This window comes from Heptranchias perlo, chromosome 7, assembly GCF_035084215.1.
Source record: "Heptranchias perlo isolate sHepPer1 chromosome 7, sHepPer1.hap1, whole genome shotgun sequence".
Classification (NCBI taxonomy): Eukaryota; Metazoa; Chordata; class Chondrichthyes; order Hexanchiformes; family Hexanchidae; genus Heptranchias; species Heptranchias perlo.
In genome coordinates, this window is record NC_090331.1 from 72,796,198 (window position 1) to 72,810,422 (window position 14,225).

The 14,225-nt window shown below is 41.7% G+C and overlaps 1 protein-coding gene across 1 annotated transcript; it reads right to left on the reverse strand.

Annotated features, from left to right (window-relative positions):
• Positions 1 to 2,519: 2,519 nt before the first annotated feature.
• LOC137324042 (gamma-crystallin M2-like) lies at positions 2,520 to 13,822 on the reverse strand. The gene is made up of 2 exons (XM_067988213.1): positions 13,588 to 13,822; positions 2,520 to 2,794 (listed from the first exon to the last, which is right to left on the reverse strand). Exons 1-2 carry the CDS (start codon positions 13,820 to 13,822, stop codon positions 2,520 to 2,522), a joined length of 510 nt encoding a protein of 169 aa, XP_067844314.1.
• Between the last annotated feature and the right edge of the window lie 403 nt (positions 13,823 to 14,225).

Sequence of the window (14,225 nt, forward strand, 5' to 3'; positions counted from 1 at the left end):
CCTATACTTGATTACTAGGACGAGGGGAAATAGCCTAAAATTTAGAGCCAGGACTTGCAAGAGTGAAGTTAGGCAACGCTTCTACACACAAAGGGTGGGAGAAGTTTGGAACATTCTTCTGCAAACGGATGTTGATGTTCACTCAATTGTGAATTTTAAATCTGAGATTGATAGATTTCTGTGAACCAAGGTATTAACGGATATGGAGCTAAGGCGGGCATATGGAGTTAGGTCACAGGTCAACAATGATCTCATTGAATGACGGGACAGGTTCGAGGTGCTAAATGCCACTGCCACTTGCTGCCTCCTGTTATGCGCCACCTTCTCCTGCAAGAAAGCGGGACCTGTGTCGGTGAGTGTCCTGCAGGATGTTTGAATGATGTGCCTGTCATGGTTGAATAGCTGCCAGTGTTTGTGACCTGTGAGTTGTGGATTTGCGGCTTGCAACAGTGGTAATGTGCGAGGGTAAGAGGAAGCATCTGATTGGAAGAGTTGAGTACTGAATGGAAGAGTTTGTTGGTAGGTAGGTGTTGGGGGATGGAGTGCGTGGATGTGGCTAGTGGTGCAGTTGGTAGGAGATGCCCCTTGACAGTTGGCCTTATTCACCTTGACCACTCGTGTCAAAGCATTGAACTTCTTCCTGCGCTGCATCCATGCTCATGATGCTATGAGCCTGGCATTGAGTGCGTCCCCTACTGCCTCCCACTGCCTCTTGAGCATATGTCAGAAGCGACTTTTGCCCCCCCTCCCCACAGATATTGGATGCCCCTCCTTCTGTCCACCTCTTGCACCAAGGCTCTAGTGCATCAGCAGAGAACCTTGGTGCACGCACTCTCGCAGGCCTGGTACAAACTCAGATCGGAAGATTGGTGAGGTCTGGCATGCAGATTAGAGGATGTGGGATTTAGTAGTGCGCAACCTTTATTCAATGTTTTAACATAACTCATCAGTTTGTAAACGTCGGGACGGGACCTGCATCTGTGCTTTATGTGTGCAATGTCTGATCTCCGTTCAGACTCCATATGGACCTGTATCTTATTTTTTGCAAATAAGAGGTGCAGGCTGCCTTTAAAAGTTGCAGTCTGCCTTTAAGAGGTGCGAGCAAATTACACGATATTTGGGCCCCCTGGTGAGAAGTGCAAACCTGGTGCAAGGCATGATTGCTGCACTTGAATGAGATAAGTGAGCAGGCAGAACGAATGTCTCGTGCTGCCTGTATCAGAACCACTGGTTGCAAGTTAATCACGCACCGTGATACCCGGATTCGGGCCCTATTCAATTTAACCTCTATAGTGTCCTTGATAAGTCGGAGACAACTAATCAAAGAGGCCCAATGATGTCAGGTATTCTGTTATCTGGAGTGTCCGGGGTATCTTTGTACACACAGACCCTGAGCAGTTTTGATAAGGGGTCGAGTAATGTGAATAACAAATGTTTAAAGAATGAGTCATAGCCTGGAGACAGAGAAAGCTATTGATGGGAGGCCCATATTTGCACACGGTCCTGTAAAACTAATGTGTTAATAACATATATCAGCTGAGAAGTAAATTGTCCATATTAGAACGTTCTCAGAGCAAGACTGGACCGCTCAACTGTAATTTCAAGGACCTTCGAGAAGTGCACCTCGGAACCTTGCATAGTGATAACCTTTGCCAGATTGTATCCCAATGTCTTATAATTTTACTTATAATTGTACTCTTGTATTTTAATTTTTGTTATTTCTTTTATAACTTATTAATAAAGCGATTATACTTTGGAACGAAACACCTCTTAGTCTTTTTGATTAAAGACCAAACCATTTAAAAGATCGCTTACAATCTCATTGAAAGTATTTTCCCTCTCTCCCTGGTGTCCTAGCCAATATTTATTCCCCAACCAAAACCTATAAATAGATTATCTGGTCCATTGTCACATTGCTGTTTGTGGGACCTGTGCACAAATTGGCTGTTGCGTTTCCTACATTACAACAGTAACTACACTTCAATAGTACTTAATTGGTTGTAAAGTGATTTGGGACGTGCTGAGGTTAAGAAAGGCGCTATATAAATGCAAGTTCTTTCTTTCTTAATATCTAGAGAGATACACTCTGTAGGGAAAGTAGTTTGCATAGATTGGATAGTCATGTAACATACTTTGGTTCTTCAAAGTGGAAACAAAATTGTAGCTGGTGGCTGGTCTAATATTTCTGTTTGCCAGAGCACTAATAAATGGTCCAGTTGTGCTGGCACATGTTAATAATAACTTCCTTGAGCAATTAAAGTGACTGAAGGTCAGTTAATATGAATACTTTCCTGTTGACAATTTCATGGGTGTGATTTGTTTCTATACTACCAGGTTACTTTCCAGCTAAAGGTATTCATTAGTTCACATCACTGTGTTAAATATTTTACTGTGAATGTAATTATTATTCTATGTAACTTTCAGAAAAATCCAAAATCAAAGAAACTAAATTCAATAACAGTATTGTATTACGTTCAAAAACATTTCAGCAAAACAGGGTCAAGTTGTTCCGAGACAATCTAGAAGTCCCTCATACACCTGAAAGATCCGATAGTTGATCTGTAGCCACCCCAGTCACTGAATCTCCTGTATTCGCCGGGACTCATGAAGTACTGTCGGCCTCTGTAGTTGGGATGTTCATAGAAGTTCCAGTAACCGTCCATCACATGGCAGAAGTGAATGTCACGGTAGCGGAAACGATCGTAGACAGATGGACAGTCGTCCATGAATTCCATCATCTGTCCTCCAAAGTCAGGCCTCTCGTAAATCTCATTCTGTAGTTTCCACCTTGGTACTGTAATATATAAATAAAATGTCTGTGATTACCTGGAAACATATACATAATTTTATATTAGCAAATCTCCCATGGCATTACCCACTGTAAATTGGAAGATGCGCCGTTTTGTAACAATTAGGGTGTTACTAATGAAGTGTGAGGGTGAAATGTGTCACAGGAGTAAGCATAATGTCTACAGGAAGTGCACACTACACTCAAGACCTTTAATATAGTAAGATAAATATAGCAAAATATAGCAAAATTTAATCATATGGTTTAGATCAAATTGCAGAAATTGGGTTCTTCGGTCAGCAGGTTCTCAGTTTGAATTCTAAATTGCTAAATGTCCGTTCACAAATTATCCCCTTGAGCAAGGAACTCAACATGAATCAGCTCCAGTCCTCCCAGTTGCTAAGTAAGTGAGCACCAACTGGGAAGTCAACCGAAACCTGCATATGTAGCAATTACACACTCCATATGAAAGCAAGATGGGCACTATCTTTAATATTGGCCTTTGTTTAAGGGGTGGCTTCAGGAATGTTTGGCTTTGATCATCTGTACAAGTTGAAACAGCTAATGGTAGTGTTTTTACATTCTAAAGATCCAATCAAATAATCAGATCTTTAGAATTAGCACTTGATTGGCTTCTTTAGATTTGCATACTCAAAAACTGATCTTCCTAAGCTTGCTGCTATCTGCTGATTTTTACCTACATAAAAGTCCAACATATAATTTCTTAATACAAGTTCAGGTCTCATTCTTTCATTTTTATTGTGATAGAGAATAAATGCTTGCTGTTCCTAGATTATCTTTGTTTATCTGGTCTGATATTGGATCTCATTCTGCTTAAAGGAATGAATTTCATTAGTGTCAACTGAGTCACCTAAGGGGCTGAAGAAGTGTTGCCTGCAGCAATTCCCCACGCACTGTTTAAGCATGTTGCTTGGTTTGTCAGTCAATTGCTTGGACTGACGGTGTGCATTGAGATGTCTGTGGGCTGCACAGATTTGACATCCAGAGTAATAACACTGGAGGTGTGCAGAGAAAGTTGGAATGGGAAATAAGAAAAAAAAACAAAAGAAAATTCAATAAGAAAGCCAAAGTATAAACATAAAGGGGATAAGGTTGCCTTATAAACAGGTTTATGATTTTGCTACAGCTAGCACACAAAGTAAAACTTGCCCAAAGGTTTAAATGTTGTGGGCAGGATAGAATTCTGTCCTTTTAAACTATTTGCATGACTGGTACTTGGATTTCTATTGCACATCCGGTGATCACACTCAGCTTGGATCAGGCTACAATTTATAGCTTTTCTAATGTAGGAGGAATAAGAAGGTCACATATTGCTTGGATAATAAGAGTCTAAATGGAATAGAGGAACAAAGGGATCTCGGGATACAGATACACAAATCACTAAAAGTAGCGCCGCAGATTAATAAAGGCATAAAAAGGCAAACCAAACACTGGGGTTCATTTCTTGAGGGATAGAATTTAAAAGCAGATAAGTTATGTTAAACTTGTATAGAACCTTGGTTGGATCACACTTGGAGTATTGTGCACAGTTCTGGGCTCCATATTATAAAAAGGATAAAGAGGCATCAGAGAGGGCACAAAAAAGATTCACAAGGATGATACCAGAACTGAGAGGATATCCTTATCAGGAAAGACTGAACAAGTAAAGACAAGAAAGGTTATTTTCTCTAGAAAAGAGAAAGCTGAGGGGTGACCTGATAGAGGGTTTAAGATAATGAAGATAATGAAAGGGTTTGATACGGTAATTGTAGAGAAAATGCTTCCACTTGTGGGGGAGTCCAAAACTTAAGATCATAAATATAAGATAATCACTAATAAATCCAATAGGGAATTCAGGAGAAATTTCTTTACCGAAAGAGTGGTTAGAATGTGGAATGTGCTACCACAAGGAATAATTGAGGTGAATAGCATAGATGCATTTAAAGGGAAGCTAGATGGGGGTAGATGAAGTAGGGAGAGAGGAGGCTCATGTGGAGCATAAACGCCAGCATAAACCATTTGGGCCAAATGGCCTGCTTCTGTACTGTAGACTCAAAGTAACTCAATGTAAATTAGTTTATGCACCAGAAGGGCAAGGAATGAAATTATCTGAAAAACACTCACAATAGGTTGTATTTCTTCTACTTGTAGATTTGTGTAACCTACACTCAATATGGATTTAATGACAGATTCACTACTTTAAAAATAGTTCAGAATTTTAATTTCAGCGTATAATCTGGTTTTGCTAATTCTCCATAAAAATTGCAACTTGTATATGGGTAGGTGTGACATGACCTGATGTTGTCATTGAATCCCATCCAGCGCTGGTAGTCAGGATATTCTCCTCTGCTCAGAACATACTGGTATCCCATGTAATTGGGTCTCTCATACAGCACCCACCAGTCACTCTCAACACGGATGGAGTTACAGCGGCTGAAGTAAGAGGACAGGTCAGCATAGTCAGTACTGCACTCGTAGTGCCGACCCTGGAAGTTCCTGTCCTCATAAAAGGTGATCAGTGAAAAGATATAGGGCACCAAATCGGGCCGTGTAGCGCCATTGTTTCGGCGCCTCCCGAATATCCAAGTTGGATGCGCCGGACACCATCTTCGTAAAGGGTTTATCGCATGCTCGGATAACGAACGCCAGCATCATGTAAAGTAGGGAGAATATGCATTCAATCAGTGTTTAACGCTGATTTAATGTGATAGGCACCATTTTGGCACTTAACGCTCCACTCAACTTACTTGTTACTTGCACTGTCTTAACCACGACAATCCAAACATGTCTTAGAGTGCCGGGAGGACCCCCCGCCAGCACTATTTAAAGGGACCATGCAGGATTTACAGTTTAGTTGCTGGATTATTGCTTCTGGCTGCTGATGCATTTGTATCTGTTTTTGGAGGTCTCCTATACTAGAATACTAGGACAAGGGGACATCGCCTTACAATTGGAGCCAGGACTTGCAGGAGTGAAGTTAGGAAACGCTTCTACACTCAAGCGGTGGTAGAAGTTTGGAACTCTCTTCTGCAAACAGCAGTTGATGCTCGCTGAATTGTGAATGTTAAATCTGAGACTGATAGATTTCTGTGAACCAAGGGTATTATGGGATATTGGGCTAAGGCGGGCCTATGGAGTTAGATCACAGATCAACCATGAGCTCATTGAATGGTGGAACATCGTTCGAGGGGCTAAATGCCACTGCCACTTGCTGCCTTCTGTTATGCGCCAACTTCTCCTGCAAAAAAACAGGGCGTGAGTTGGTGAGTGTACTGCAGGATGTTTGGATGATGTGCCTGTCATGGTTGCTGCCTCCTGATATGTGCCATCGTCTCTTGCAAGAAAGCGAGAAGTGTGTCTAGGTGATGTGCCTGTCATGGTTGAATAGCTGCCAGTGGGTGTGGCCTGTGAGTTGTGGGTGTGCGGCTTGCATCAGTGGTAATGTGTAAGAGGAAGAATCTGATTGGAAGAGTTGAGTACTGATTGAAAGAGTTTGTTGGTGTGTGGGTGATGGGGGTGTAGTTTGTGGAGCAGTTGATGCGGCTAGTGGTGCAGTTGGTAGGAGGCGCCATTTTACAGTTGACCTCACTCACCTTGACCACTCACGTCAAAGCATTGAACTTCTTCCTGCACTGCATTCATGTTGATGGTGCTATGTGCCTGGCATTGACTTCATCCCCTACTGCTTCCCACTACCTTTTGAGCATATGTCTGGAGGGCCTATTCCCCCCACCACCGCCCTGCGAATATAGGATACCCCTCCTTCTGTCCACCTCTTGAACCAAGGCCTCTAGTGCATCAGCAGAGAACCTTGGTGCACGCACTCTCACAGGCCTGGTACAAACTCAGATCGGCAGATTGGTGAGGTCTAGCATGAAGATTGGAGGATGTGGGAACTAGTAGTGTGGAATCTTTATGTTATAACATAACTCATCAGTTTGTAAACATAGCGACAGGACCTGCATCTGTGTTTTATGTATATTATGTCTGATCTCCGTTCAGACTCTGTGCAGACCCGTATCTTATTTTTAGCAAATAGCAGATACCGGCTACCATTAAGAGATGCAGGCAGCCTGTCAGAGATACAGCCTGCCTTTAAGAGATTCAGGCTCCCCCTACTGGTGGAAACTGCAAATTTCATGGTATTTTTGTGTCAGGATCTGGCTTTATCGCATGCACAAGGTACAACCTCTGGTAGCACGGATGTCTTGTTCTACCTGCGATGGGTCGCCCGCATGTGGGTTAATTGCACAATGCGATGCCCGCACCTGTTTTCGGGGGTTAACCAATTTAACCCCCTTAGGTTTGCAAATTAATAGTTTCTCAAACTAGGAGATAATTAATGGAGAATGTATAAACTCGGAGTTCTCCTTGCCTTTCCCATTTTGAGCTCACAGTTAGATCTGTAACTGACTCAATGTTTAACAGCTGCACACAGCTTGGTATTTATACACTGGACAGAAAGGCCTCCCTGGGCTATACTTTTGTTATTCTAATGATTCAGGACTGAAAGTCAGCAATAGATAAATAAAAAACAAAACATATATTGTACAAAAATACCTGTATTCACATTAACAATCAGGTCATCAATTCTTTTCATTTTGCTTTCATGCCATTTTTATTGTTCTGTGACAAAGAGTCAAAGGGTGAGAATCTAAATTGCTTCTATTGGCTGATGTCATGATGGATACAATACAAAGTGTTGAATTCTCGTCACTGCTGAGACTTTTTTTGTGTTTTCTTTTACTTTATGGACTTGATTAAAAACTGCTTCAGTGTTCGCAATTTTTACCTCTGATTATGTTTGTAAATTGTTCTGAAAATTAAAAAGTACCATCAAACTAATATGCATAAACTTTTGTGTTTACCATAAGCCCTATCTGCAGCTGTTTCACACATATGGTATTAAAAAATTAATCACTTTTGATCTTCCCTGTATTGGTGTTTGAGTTTTTCTTCCATTCTTACTCCATACTTCAGACACACTGCTATTTTGAGTTGTTACACTGTTGACTGTCAACCATGTAACTTCTCACCCTCTTTAATCTTTACTCTAATTTTTGTTGCTGTTTCTGCCTACTATTAAACTGCAAGTTTTGTTTAATGCCACAGTCCATTTCAAGTACCCATTCTCTCCATTTATCACTCTTTAATCCTGTTGTCTCTCCATCACATGTGCCAGCTATTCTCCTCACTTTGAACACAACAGAGATGTGGCGATGACCACACTCCTCTTGCACTGCATCAATTCATCTCAGGCCTGTATCTTTTGTTTCTCCATAAATTCTGTTTGAAATTAACAATAATTACTTCAAAGTTTAACTAGTCAATGAAAGGTTCACCAGATGCAGCACATAGGTATGTTAAAAAACAGATATACATCTTGCTAAGTCCGTTTTCGATGCACAACAGGATTTGTAGTCTACCAAGAAGCAGCCAATTGTCACTAACGCAGCCAGATTAGGTTTTTTATTGATTCATTCATGGGATGTGGGCGTCGCTGGCGAGGCCGGCATTTATTGCCCATCCCTAATTGCCCTTGAGAAGGTGGTGGTGAGCCGCCTTCTTGAACCACTGCAGTCCGTGTGGTGAAGGTTCTCCCACAGTGCTGTTAGGAAGGGAGTTCCAGGATTTTGACCCAGCAACAATGAAGGAACGGTGATATATTTCCAAGTCGGGATGGTGTGTGACTTGGAGGGAATGGGCAGGCTCTTATCCTTCTAGGTGGTAGAGGTCGCAGGTTTGGGAGGTGCTGTCGCAGAAGCCTTGGCGAGTTGCTGCAGTGCATCCTGAGGATGGTACACACTGCAGCCACGATGCACTGGTGGTGAAGGAAATGAATGCTTAGGGTGGTGGATGGGGTGCCAATCAAGTGGGCTGTTTTGTCCTAGATGGTGTCGAGCTTCTTGAGTGTTGTTGGAGCTGCATTCATCCAAGCAAGTGGAGAGTATTCCATCACACTGCTGACTTGTGCCTTGTAGATGGTGGAAAGGCTTTGGGGAGTCAGGAGGTGAGTCACTCGCCACAGAATACCCAGCCTCTGACCTGCTCTTGTAGCCACAGTATTTATGTGGCTGGTCCAGTCTAGTTTCTGGTCAATGGTGACCCCCAGGTTGTTGATTGTGGGGGATTCGGTGATGGTAATGCCGTTGATTGTCAAGGGGAGGTGGTTAGACTCTCTCTTGTTGGAGATGGTCATTGCCTGGCACTTGTCTGGCGTGAACGTTACTTGCCACTTATCAGCCCAAACCTGGATATTGTCTAGGTCTTCCTTTGTGCTAGGTATAACTCCAACCACTGGAGAGTTTTCCCCCTGATTCCCATTGACTTCAATTTTACTAGGGCTCCTTAATGGCACACTCAGTCAAATGCTGCCTTGATGCTAAGGGCAGTCACTCTCACCTCACCTCTGAAATTTAGCTCTTTAGTCCATATTAGCTCCAAGGCTTCAATGAAGTTTGGAGCCAAGTGGTCCTGGCAGAACCCAAACTGAGCATCGGTGAACAGGTTATTGGTGAGTAAGTGCCGCTTGATAGCACTATCGACGACACCGTCCATCATTTTGCTGATGATGGAAAGTAGACTGATGGGGCAGTAATTGACCGGATTGGATTTGTCCTGCTTTTTGTGGACAGGACATACCTGGGAAATTTTCCACATTGTCGGGTAGATGCCAATGTTGTAGCTGTAATGGAACAGCTAAGCTAGAGGCGCGGCTAGTTTTGGTGCAGTTGAGTTATCTAAGTCCGATTGGCTTTGTGGCTTATATTTTTCTGGCTGCCAAGTCCTATTGTGTATCTCTTCTGTGCCATGTCTTTGAGGTAATTGGTTTTCATCAACCCCTTAAATCCATGTACAATAATACTGTACTACAATAATTTCAGCAATTTATTTTACCTCCAATATTAATTGCCTCATGCATCACAGTGTCTGAATTATTAGACAAAGTCAGCAAACGGTGCTGAAACAAATATTGTTTTATTGTCATAGAACCCACCAAACTGTATTCGCAAATCTTTGTCACTACTCAATTTAATGATGTAAATTTACAATCTGTTACTTCATCTTCCTCTTGAAATTACTTAATTTCTTCCTAGGATAAGGGCTAAAAAACATCAGTTCCCAAAATTATGCCACTTAACAAAGTTCAGATGAGTCACGATTTGCCCATATAGGTTTATTTGTGACAGTTAATAGGCGACTTCAAAGTGTTTTCTGATATTCTATAGTGACATAATATATTTGACTCAACTTGGTTCAGTTGCCAGTACTTCCAAATTAGCAAGTTGTAGGCTTGAGCACTAAATCTAGGCTGACACTTCAATGCTATACGAGGGAGTGCTGCACAGTCAGCGGACCCATCTTTCAGATTTGATGTTAAACCTGCTTCTTCAAGTGGACTTATTAAAAAATTCCAAGGTCCTATTTGGAGAAGATCAAGGGAGTTTTCCTGGTGCCCTGGCCAACATTCCTCTCTCAACCAAAACAGATTGACTGGTCATTCATCTAATTTGCTACCACTACAACTATAACTACAACTTGCATTTATATAGCGCCTTTAACACAGTAAAATGTCCCAAGGAACTTCACAGGAGCATTATCAAACAAAATTTGACACCGAGCCACGTAAGGAGATATTAGGACAAGTTCCCAAAAGCTTGGTCAAAGAGGTAGGTTTTAAGGAGCACCTTAAAGGAGGAGAGAGAAGTGGAGACACGGAAAGGTTTAGGGAGGGAATTCCAGAACTTAGGGCCTAGGCAGCTGAAGGCACAGCCATCAATGGTGGAGCGATGAAAATTGGGATGCGAAAGAGGCCAGAATTGGAGGAGTGCGGAGATCTCAGAGGATTGTAGGGTTGGAGGAGGTTATAGAGATAGGGAGGGGTGAGGCCATGGAGGGATTTGAAAACAAAGGTGAGAATTTTAAAATCAAGGCGTTGCCAGACCGGGAGCCAATGTAGGTCAGCGAGCACAGGGATAATGGGACTTGGTGCAAGTTAGGATATGAGCAGCTGGGTTTTGGATGAGCTCAAGTTTGTGGGACCTTACTGTGTGCAGTTGTCTGGCTGTTGTGTATGCCTACATATCAACATTGTCTGCACTTCAAAGTAATTCACTGGTTGTGAAATACTTTGAGTCACCCTGAGGCTGTGATAATGTACTAACATAAATATCAATTCTGTCTTTTACCTATCTGGCATTACAAGAGTGGGGAATATAGTTGAATATGGTTGATGCAAGAACTGCTGTCCAATATTAACATGAAATAAATGGGGTAATGAGTCTTCAAAATCCAAGCAGTGCAACCGGATAGTTGTATATAGTATGTAGCATATAGCATATAGTTTATAGCATATTGTACATAATATATAATGTGGTCCATTTAAACTTCCCAATAATAATGCTGTAAATTTGTGAATGCCTGTCCATATTCAGAGCAGACAACTGTGAATTTCTATTTGGCCCAAAAAAACTTCCAGCTTTTAACTAAAATGACAGGAGGAGATTGAAACAGAAATAATGACCTGGGAAGCATATTCATTTTAATTGCATTCGTCCTTTTCCGATATCAGGGGATCCCTCGTGCTTTGTTCACAGGTGCCCTGAAGGAGCGTCTGTGAACAAAAGTCAGAACAAAAATCTGAGCCCTAAGCAGAGCTGTAGGACTCAAGGATCCAGGGCACTTGGGGCAAGCCACAAGTGACGAGTCAAATGTTTTAATAACAGCTGGAGCAACCTGCTGGGAGGCCAGTGGTTGTGCATGTTCAGAAAATCTGAACATTAGCAGGATGGAAGGGTTAGTTACACACAAAGAAGCTCCAGGAAAGCAGCAAACTCAAATTCCGTGCACTGGATAGGGAAGAGGGCATGGGGGCAAAAGTTATTGGGCAAATTTTCAACATGACATGAAACATTTTTATGGGTAAGTTTAAAGATATTTTTGTGAATTATTTAAGTTATGTGCATTTGTGATAGAAAGCTTGGCCCTGAAATTTGACGGGGTCCATTCCACCAACACAATTGTTTTGGAGAGGAACCTGATCCACCATAGTCCCAAGCTGGAGACCCCGTCACAAACCCCGGCATTGGAGTCAATTAAATGACCTGAGTAGGCAAATTGCGTCTGCTGGTAAAAAAGGCCCCTGCCCCGATCCACTGGCCGATGTCATAGCAGCCCCTAACTGCTCCAACAAGGGAATCTGGGGCCCTTCCAAGGCCAAAGAAATGCTGCCTCCATCTTCATTGTTTGCTCCCATGGGAACTGTATGCAGACATTTTAACTGAATTTCTCTCGGGAGCTACTGAAACCTTACTTGAGGACTCAGCAGAACTCAAGCCTGAATTCCACTAACGTCTTTTAAAGGTGGAATTTCTCAGGAAAGCCCAGGAACATCCCCAGACATGGAGGGCAGGCAAAAGATCCGCCCATGGGCCCTACCACCAGAATTTAAAAGGCGAGTGCAACAGGGCAGAATCCCGGTGTAACTGAGCCCCGCCCAAATTCCTGAGTCTCCACAGATTGACATCTTGCTTTCTGCCTTTTCGGGCTCCAGGAATTTTGGAATGCTTATGTTTATTACTATAACCCTAGGTTACTGACAAAGCAAGATGGTTGCTGAAAGCATTTTCAAAAAACTACTTTGAGCTATTTCATTGGTACTGTTTCTCTTCCTTGTTTATTGATAGCTGTTTGTTCTTAAGTAGGTTTCCTGTCTGCGTCTGTTCATTGGTAGCTTTCCTACATGTTCGCCAATATTTCACCCGATCAGCACTAATTGGGGCTCTGTGCACACTGTGGGTAAACGGGCCATAACTAATTTCCACCCTCATGTGTCCCACAGAAAGACTACACTACATTTTTCTGCTGGGAGATAGAAATACCTCCAGGGTATCTTTTTGTGCATTTTTGGGCAGTCTTTAAATTTAGGGTCGGAGAACCATTTTCATTAACTCTCCAGCATTTGGTTTGCAACGGCAGATAAACAGAAAGATAGACAGCGGGTTAACAGAAAGAACTAAAGAGGGGAAGAAAAGCATAGACAAGGTTACAGGAAGAGGGACACATACTATTTTTTACATTGAACTGTGTCATAGGAGATTATCTTGTAAGCTATTTAATAAGGGCTCATTTAAAACGTCAGTCCAATATTTTGGGGAAGTTTCCATAAATCCTAGCTAAAGACTTTTTCACTTTAGGACAAAAGCTGGAGCTGGAACTTTGCATTCTAAGAAAAAATGTAACTACCTTCCATAGGCAGAAAAACAAATAATCAATTCAAAATGATTCATATGAAAATTTATACTTCAGTATAAGTATGTCGTTAATATGATTTTTCTCTGTTGTTAATATGACATTTTTTATCAAGAAGACAGATTAAACCTATAAATTATATTGATAAGAGGACCATATGGCTGCCTTGTCATTTGACATTCAACTGGGATTTAAATATTTATAAGAAAAATAATGTTTTTTTAGCAAATTGCCGATGCCTGAAAGAACAGTGTCACTGCATTCTACCAGTTCATGTCAACTAATCTGACCATTATATAAATTGAACAACCTCGGTCAACATTCATTGGCATGTCATTGGTAGGATTTGTATATATGTAAAAGGTATTCCTTAGGTCAGATCTGTTGAGTAAAATATTGGAGGAGTCCTGTAATACACTTTCTGCTGTATCGTTTACACGAGAATCCAAAAACTAAGTGAAGTAAGCTGAGGCATGTACTTTATTTTTTAATCATTTCAACAAGGGTATTTGTGTTTTTCAAGAAAAACCTAGAAATCCCTCATTTGCCTGAAAGATCCGATAGTTGAGCTGTTGCCGCCCAGTCACTGAATCTCCTGTATTCACCGGGACTCATGAAGTACTGCCTTCCCATGTAGTTGGGATGTTCATAGAAGGTCCAGTAACCGTCCATCACATTGCAGGAGTGAATGTCACGGTAGCGGAAACGATCGTTGACAGATGGACAGTCATCCATGAATTCCATCATCTGTCCTCCAAAGTCAGGCCTCTCGTAAATCTTCATTCTGTAGGAACCCCCACTGGTCTGTAATATAAGTAAAATAATATTTATTAACTGTGAATCCAAAGCATAATTTGATAATGTTTTTAGGAATCCTTTGTTAAATTACATCCTGTAACCCCCTCACAACTAATCCAATGCTTATTTTTCAAGCAATGCCAACTTGTAGATCTGACTTTAAGCTTTGGGAGTAGAGTTTTATCCTGTGGGTAACTGGAGAGGGATCTAACCCAGCAGGTTTGTGATTTTTTTTTAACTCTATACGATTGTTATAGCAGAGCCACTGCCAAGGTTCAAATTTTCACCTTATCTCCACCACTATTGAAGGAGCAATCACCGATGTTCAGTGATGGAGGTTAATCAGCCTAACAGGGCTATTATCCTACCATTCTATTTTCCCTTATCT